At 50.6% G+C, this 8,534-nt stretch overlaps 1 protein-coding gene across 1 annotated transcript in view; it reads left to right on the forward strand.

Moving 5' to 3' along the window:
* The window catches only part of GLRA1 (glycine receptor alpha 1), a 29,948-nt gene extending 21,842 nt beyond the window's left edge, over nucleotides 1-8,106 (forward strand). Inside the window, exons 9-11 of the mRNA XM_054217596.1 lie at nucleotides 1,957-2,243; nucleotides 2,888-3,021; nucleotides 7,893-8,106. Coding sequence (XP_054073571.1) covers nucleotides 1,957-2,243; nucleotides 2,888-3,021; nucleotides 7,893-7,960 — 489 coding nt within the window. The 3' untranslated portion in view covers nucleotides 7,961-8,106. The remainder of the gene's footprint in view (nucleotides 1-1,956; nucleotides 2,244-2,887; nucleotides 3,022-7,892) is intronic.
* The last annotated feature ends 428 nt before the right edge of the window (nucleotides 8,107-8,534 follow it).

An 8,534-nucleotide genomic window follows, 5' to 3' on the forward strand; every position in this document is an offset into this window, starting at 1 on the left:
GTGCAACCAGAGAAGAGCAGAGGCAGTTTTACCTGAAGCCCCATGACACAGATGTGATGAGAAGGTCTATAAGCTTGGAGCAACTCAGAAAGCCAGGCCTTGGCAGCGCAGGCACGCGTGATTATCTGCACGAAGGACTCCAGTTAAAGAAAGGGGGACAAGTTAGGGAGGAGAGGCACCTTTGCAAAACTCTCCCTGACACCCCAGAGCTGAGGGGTGCCAGTGCTCGCCGCCCCCGAGGCGGAGCAGGAAGGTCAGAATTGGCCCCCGCTGCCTGTAGCCCTCCGGGTCCCCATCCACCCTCACTGCCGGTGCCTCACCTGCAGGGCAGGTTCTGGCCGCCTGAAAAGCAGAACGCCTGCATCGCCTGTCATCGGAAAATCAGCCTTTTGACTGAAGAATTCTCTCCAAGAGAGCCAAGGGAAGAGTCCCTGTGAACCTGGACTCCCCACTCACAAAGCACTTCTTACTAGATGTTCGGCACCTGGGCTCACCGAGCCCTAAGAACAGCTGGGTCCTAATTTTTGGTGCCTCGGTTTACCTGACCAGAGCACTGCCTCTTCACAGAGGCACTGTTAGGAGGCAAAGAGGTTTAAGGCTCTTCAAGTCTCAGGTGCCAGGGACCAGAGATACACCAAGGGGACACAACCAGAGCAGGGAATAGTTATCCAAAGGCCTGCAAATTCATCTCAGCCAGCTTTGAAACAAATAACCTGCTGGTAGGTCACACAACTCAGCAGCTTGCCGCCCTCCCAAAAAAAAAAAACAAAAAAAAACCCCAAAAAAACCCCCCAAAACCAAAGAAAGCTTGATTTTATTTGAGTTGTTTTGCTTTGCTCAGATATGCCAGCGTGCTCTTCGTCCTCCTCCTCCACCCCAGCCCCCTGGCACGGTGCCTCCATCCCACGCAGCCACCCGCTCGACACAGGGGCCATCCAGGAAAGACACTCTGCAAAGAAGAGAGGAAGGGGCAGCAGGGCACATGGGGCAGGCGGGCTGCGAGGGAGGGGGCCGGTAGGTAGGTCAGCGTTGGGGGACACAGGTCAGCGCTGGGGGACACGGCGTGGATCAGCCCCCATCACAGATAATTAGCGCCATAGGTCTAACAATTAGCCTCGGTGACCTGTAGTCAAGGGACTTGGGGTTCTGACCCTGCCTCTGCAACGCGCTGGTTGTGTTACTTTGGCCAAACCTGGCTTTCCCTGTGATTACGTCCCCACGTTCAACAAAATAGGGCTAAATCACTCTGAAAAGCCTGCAAGGCCTCCACCAAAAAGCAGCATTAGCATTTGCCTTTAGACTGGAAAGCAAATTATTTTTCTTGCTCAATAATTGGAATTAGCACAAGCAGCCATGACTTACCATTGACCCGCAGAAGGGCACTTCTGTTCCTTACCTAAAAGATGTCTCGTGGGGAGGGGCTGTGGGGCTCCAAGGGCTGGTTGCACGCTGCCTGCAGAGGTCTTTTCCTGGATGGGTCTCGGCGCCTGCGCGTCCATGTAACTCTGTAGGAAGCCTTGGCTTCGACTACCTGAGTTACATGGAGCCCACTCCTTCTGGGCAAGCTGATACAGCACAGGCAAAGCAAAGAAGGTGCTGATAGGAACTGGGGGGCGGGGGGGAGAGACAGAAGCAAAACAGGGGATGCAATTGGAAAAATGAAGGCAGTACCACAAACCGTTCAAGTATGTCAAAGAAGCCGGTGGGGTGGAAGTCCATCCTGTTCTCCATGGGGTGCCTGGATCCCCTGATTTGCCTCTGTGCGTCACGCAGCTGGCACCCCTCTATAAGGCTGATCTCCCAAGAGCAGGGGGTTTGCCCAAGGGCGCTGGGGTCGGGGCATGACGGAGGTGTCTTTCCCTTGCAGAGCAGGAAGCCGTCAGTGGAGAGCCTTATAGCGAGGGTGCACTGTCTATATCTCATTTTAAGTAGAGTCCCATGCTGAATCTGTTTCAGGAGGACGAAGCTGGTGAAGGCAGGTTCAACTTCACCGCCTACGGGATGGGACCAGCTTGCCTACAAGCCAAGGACGGCATCTCCGTCAAGGGCGCCAACAACAACAACACAGCCAACCCGGTCCCCCCGCCATCCCGCTCCCCCGAGGAGATGCGAAAGCTCTTCATTCAGCGAGCCAAGAAGATCGACAAGATCTCCCGCATCGGCTTCCCTATGGCCTTCCTCATCTTCAACATTTTCTACTGGATCATCTACAAGATCGTCCGCAGAGAGGACGTGCACAACCAGTGAGGGAAGGGGAGCAGCTGGGAGGGGGCGAGCAATCCTTTATATATGTGCAATAGCAATGCAGCAATGCATGAATTTAAGAATGTGGCAATATCTACTAAAAAAAAAAAAAAAAGGGGGAGGGGGGCTGGGAGGGACTTTTAATCATGTGAATTCAGGATAACCGGCAGAGGGAGGAGAAAAAAAAAAGCTCTTGACCTGGGGAGTGCAGGGTGGGGGTTAGTTTTACAGCGTAGGAAGGTTTGGATTGCTCCAGCTGCAATCCAAGCAGTGTAATATATTAATATATATTCATGCTTAATTATAATGCAAAAAGAAAACAATCAAAAAAAAAGATAAACAAAAAAAAAATCCTTTTTTTAGCCTATTAACAGCTTAGATTCTCAAGTCACTGGAATGATTCATAATTCCATGTGCAGAAACGACTGCAATTACGCTTTATCTGACTTTTGCTATAGAAAGGCCATACCAGTCAAGCACGTGGAGAAAAAACGCCCTAACAAAAGGAGAAAAAAAAAAAAAAAACAAACCAAGAAAATCATTCTATGCTTCTCTAGGTTTGCACTTTGAAAACTGGATAGACGGGGAAACTTAAGAAAGAGGCTGCGGGTAGTTGTTTATTTTATATATTTACTTTTTTTAGTCACGGGTTTGCCAATCAAACACTTTGTGACTTTCGGATAGAGGAAAGCAAATACATTATCTCTTGCATCCCCATCAGAGAGCATCCAATGGGAAACTCGAGAAGGACATCAGGGCCTCCAGCAGAAATTGCAGGTACCTTATGTCCTTTTAAATGACCTGGCGGGATTCAAGTCCCAGGAGTCAGAAATACTATATATACAATAATTCAGATCACTAGAAATGATGAAGGATTTATATTTATTTTTTTGTTTTTCCAAACCCCTTTCTGCCATGTTTGTTTACAATGCCGGGGGGGAAGGAAGCGTTGGATGAGTTAAAGCAGAAATTATATTTAAAATATAGAGAAAACAGGCATATTCACGCCTTGTTGTGACAGGACGGGGCGAGCTGCAATATTGTCAGTAAGGGGCGGGCGGGGGGGGACGGTGTGTACAGAGAGAGCGGCTTTTATTTTCAGACATTTCATAGCAGTAATATTAATAGCTAATCTGGGCCAATGGTCCCAAAACTCTATTTTTGTATCTATTTTGGTGCTGCATTTAGCTTTAACATGGATGGGAAGACGGAGCAGGCTGCTTCGCCCCGGGCAGGGGGGGGAGGCTGGCAGAGTTTGGTGGGGATAGGGAAGCGGGGAGGGGGGGAGGGAGGTGGGAATGGGTGAGCAAAGGGGTCTCCCTTTGGCCAAGTGGTAGCACAGGTTGGCGGTTGGGGTGGGGGACACACACCAAACGCCTCTAGGGTGTCCTTCGAAAGCCCCCAGCTCGGGGCCGGCACGGGCGAGGGGAGGGCTTGATGCCCTGCTTGCCTCGCTGGGCCCCGGGGCCATTCAGTGGCGTTCGTTTGCACTTTAGCGAGGCGGGTAAAGGAGAGCGTGAAGGAAGAGACAATCAGTCTGCACTGAAGCACTTGGCGTCAGGTCTGGATTAGGCACTAAACGAAAGCAGAGGGACAGGTGGCACCCAAGGGGTGCTTCCACTCTCCCTCACCCCCATCTCCTGCTCCGGGCTGGACCACAGGATGGGAACAGACAGCTTCCCGCTCGCAGACGCTGCGTCCCCCACGGCAGCCGGAGCAGCTCGCAGCAAAGCACCCTCCAGCCCTGCCAGGTCCAGCCCAGGACAGCAGCATCCAAGCCTGGGATGGGAGGTGGGAACCTGTGCTCAGCCACGGGTGTCCCAACCAGTGCAGCCAGGGGCAGCTACGGCAGAGGGCAGGGGGGAACAGGGACCCGCCAGCCGTCCTAGCACAGGGTTGGTGCCACGAGGAGGAAGCCCAGAGAAAGCACCAGAGCTCTCCTGGGCTGGGCAGAGAGACACCCCTTTCCAAGGCTGCCAATTCAGCACCTTTCACCAGCACTAAATACACTTTATTCAAAAAAAAAAAAAAAAAAAAAAAAGAAAAAAAGAAAAAAGGAAAAGAAAAGAAAAGAAACAAAGGATACGAACAACAAGGAAAAAGAAAGGAGAAAAAATTAAAAAGCATGATGGTCACTGTGTGGACTAGGGCAAACGGCAATATTTCCTAATGTTTTGGCAAAGCCACCTAGCTTTCTGACTCCCTTTGCACTGCTGAGACAGGGAAAGGTCACCCGATACCACATGAACCAGTACATCGGCCCCTTCCCCCTGTTAGAGCAGCAGCAGCAGCAAACTTGAGCTGAGGATTTCTCCTTCCCCTGGCAGACAGCGCTTTCCCGAGGAGGGAGAGCTCAAGCTGTCGAGCAGAGCCGTTATTTGATGCGGGGACAACTTTCCGAGCCTTGGCTGGAGCCCAAATCCGCTGCTGGCTCTGGTTTTGCTTGCTGAATTATTGAACTCTCCCTGCGTGCGCGCCGGCCGGCCGTGCCAACTGCGGGTTGTGCGATTGCTTTAAACGGCGCGTCCTTGTCTGAGATGAAAGAGCAAATCCAGGGAATTCCCCTCCCTGCCCGGCAGCAAGGCAGAGGCTTGGCAGCCCACGCACCGCGGCTCCTTGCTCGCCCAGGGGAACAACCACAAATCGCTGTTATTTGGGCAAAAAAAGGTCTCACGCCTGGATGCCCAGACCTTGCACTTAGGGGTCGGGCAATTTGGTCGTGGTTCACACAACTTCTTGGTCCCCCCGGGCTACCTGGGATGGCTCACCAGGGCACGGCCAGCTGCAGGGCTGTGGGTTTCCTTCCTAACTGGAGCTTAACAAATGTGGGATTAACAAATCCCACACACTATCCTCCCACCCGAGTGAGTTTTGATCCTGCATCCCAAGGACAAGACCAGAGCAAGGAGAAGGAATACGTTCCCACCTGGCTTCATTCTGCTCCAGCTTAGAGAAGGGCCTCGAGACCAAAGAGGAATCCCACGATCATCCTAGACCTGCTGCTTGGAGATACAGATAAACTCGCAGTTACTGCTTCAGTAGAGCTCCAGTGTCACTTCTTGGCACTGAGGAAGGCAAATTAGGGACTGGAAATCATCAGAAAGATGCTTGTGTTTCCTGCTCCTACAGAAGCACTTCAGCTGCTAGTGGAGCCCACGGGAGTTTAGGGAGCGAAATAAGAATTACACGCTTACCAGCCCGCCTTTGCATCCAGTTTGACTCTGCCAACCGTTAGGCGCGTTGGATGCTCACCATAAGCAGTGTTATTTTCTCTCCATTGAGCAGCCAGTTTCCATTCGGGCTGCTTTCCAGCCCCAGGGCACCGTGACGGCGAGCAGCGCTCACGCCCCGACGTGAAACGTGCTGGGGGCTTGGCAAAGGTCTGAGGGTGCTGAGATACCTGTCCCACAGACGTCCTGCCAGACAGTTTCACCACGTAGACAAGACCTTAGAATGTCCCAAATGCCCCTGGCAAGCCTGTGCCCTTTACAAAATCAAACATTTTTCTCCATCTGTACTAGGCTGTGTTTAGCCTCTGTATTGCAACAGAACTTGCTTTGATAACCTATCACATCTTCAATGTAGGCTGCTTTAATAGCGCCAGCAATTACATTTGTAAGAATGTACAGGATTTGATATTGCAGGGTAGCTTCCGGGCGTATTGATGGAATTTAACTCAGTAATTGTTAGCTCTTGTTCAGAACAAGGCTCAGAAGCCAAAGCTCTGAATAAAATAGAGAGCAGCCAGCCTAGCAGCAAAGAGAGACAACAGGGTCCTAATTCACTTGGACTCTTTGGAAAAATCATAGCTTTATCCGAAACAATATTATTTCCAGATGTTGCTGGAAACGTATCGCTTCATGAGCAAGAATTATCTTTCCTTAAGTATAAATATAACTGTGGAAAAGAAAAAAAAAAAAAATAAGGTGAACTTACTACTTCTTGGTCAGGTAGATGAGTTTTTCCCCACTTTGAATCCTGATTAAAGCAGCTTCCCATCTGGGATAGCAGTACCACGGGAAACGGCGAGGTGCTGAAGAGGGTCCAGGACAGAGCAGCGAGCACGTGCGGTGCCACGGACTGGAAGGCTCAGCCTTGGCCCGGGCAAACAGCAGCTCGTCCTTTAAACACAGGGGCAGGGCCATTCCCCTCGGGGGTCTGGTGGTGGCCTCCTGCCTCCTGTGCTGGAAGCCTTCGCTGGTCGGGGCTGAGGGACCTCCTCCCTAAAAGCATCAAACAGTTTCAAATGCTGAATATTCTCACTTCCACTGGGCGGAAACTTTTTTTTTTTTTTTTTGTTTTCCCCAGACTTTTCTGGAAGGTTTGGGTTTGTTGTGTTTTTGGTTTTTTTTTTTTTCCTTCTGCCTCTTCTGAAGATCTTTAATTTTAAGGCAAATCCAAGACAATTTAAATTCCACTACTGGTTGTCCTTTCTCTCAACTGTAATTTGAAGACCTCGCTTAGTTTCCTAATGTTGGTGGAAAAAAAGATGAGAAGTATTTACAATATGTATTTTTTTAAAAAAGAAAGGAACATACCAAAGGCAAAAAAGGCTATTTTAAGTGGTGCCATATTTTTTCCGCAGATTTTATACAATCATATTTTTGTACTGTACTACCATTCCTTAATAAAACGTAGCTCTTATCCCTGTGCCGAAGACAGACAATCTCTTTCGATACCCCCGTTCCTTACTCGAAAACCTTGCCACCAGCAGGAGCAGATAGCGCAATATGGACCCGTTCTCCCTCAAAGCCCAGTCCTCCCAGGGCGGGTGCAGGTCCGGGGCCACCGCCTGCCAGCTGGCCACCACGCGTCTCCTGTCTGGGGAGCTGCGAGCAGCAGGTCCTGCCCTGCCGGAGCGTCCCACAGAGCTCAGTTCAGTGAAAGAAGTACCCCATCCCTCCCCTTCTAGAAAGCACCTGACGCTCTCCTGTCTTCTCCTCCCAGGGACACGTAAGGGGTATCTTGTGCTGCTCCTGCTTCAATGGATTTGTATCATTTGTATGCAGACAGTATGCCATTTAAGTAGAAAATTGAGATACTTGATTGTTCTTCAGGGTGCTAGGGTGAGCACCAAAGCAGAAGTTAATACTCATTAATTTTCGCATCTTCAAAATCACTTCAGGTCCTTTAAGTCTTCCCATCCCCTCATCGTCTTCTCTTTAACAATTATTTCTTAAGGGCAGTTGCACATCTCTCTTGCTCAAATGAATCTACAGCATGAGCCTGTTACCTCGTTCGAGTATATTGCGTTTTTCTGTGTTCATCTCCCTTCTTTCTCCACCTGAACTTTCATTTCCGTGGGGATAAGTTAAGTTCCTCAGCTCTGCAACCTTTGAAGAGCCTGGCACGGATAGGTACCTCGGAAAATGCAGGACAAAATATGTGAATAAAAACCCCTGCCTCCTCAGTGGGCTGGGTAGCAGTTAGTGGGGAAGCGCCCCCATGGCAAAGCAGGCATGAAGGGGACTCCTGGGGAACGCGGGGGTGGCCAACGAGGTCTTTTTTGACCGTGCTCTGTGTGAAAGCAAAGCAGCACAAAAGAGAGCGGGCAGGCCTTTTGGCTATTATCTCTGTAGGCTCCATGTTTTTCAGTGACCCAGCTATATAGGGGCTGTTTATTGGAAATCAGGTTCTTATATTCCCAGTCTCCTACTGTGGTGTGCAGCAGAGGGCCCTGGAAGAAATAAGCTGTTGTGAACCAGGCGACGTGTAAGGAGCTGTTGCACGTTTTGCACGGGGCATCTGCTGGGACCTACCCCAGGCTCTGCCTGTGGCCCACGGGGAGACACTGGTGCTTGCGCTGGTTGAGTCATTGCTCTGAGAAATCTGGGACTTGCAACCCTTGGGTGATGCTCTCAGGTGATCCCACCCTGAGGGAACACCGAAGCGCTGGAGATACCGGGGTCAGCTGGGTGATGGGAAACACAGGCTAAACCAGGTGAGGAATCCCAGCCTGTGATCTCCCTCGCAGCAGCCACCCCATGCACGCGAAGGCTGACCCTTTCGTTCATCTGGTTCATCTCTGCCCTCGCTCCCCCCATCGTGGCTGTCCCAGCGTTACGCTGCCAGCAAAGGATCAGAGGCCCTGGTACTGTAACGTGGTAGAGGACACAAACCATACGGCAATCTATAAAGAGAGGGATGATTTCAGCACCTAGCAGAGGCAATTACTGGTTAAATTATCAAATAAGGATCCTGGTATAGACTGAAAGAGAAGGGGAAGGGAAAAAAAAGGCAATAGGAGAGGTTTGGTTGCATGCCACATCAGTGTCTTCTCCTGGCATTCA

This window comes from Rissa tridactyla, chromosome 11, assembly GCF_028500815.1.
Source record: "Rissa tridactyla isolate bRisTri1 chromosome 11, bRisTri1.patW.cur.20221130, whole genome shotgun sequence".
Lineage (NCBI taxonomy): Eukaryota > Metazoa > Chordata > Aves > Charadriiformes > Laridae > Rissa > Rissa tridactyla.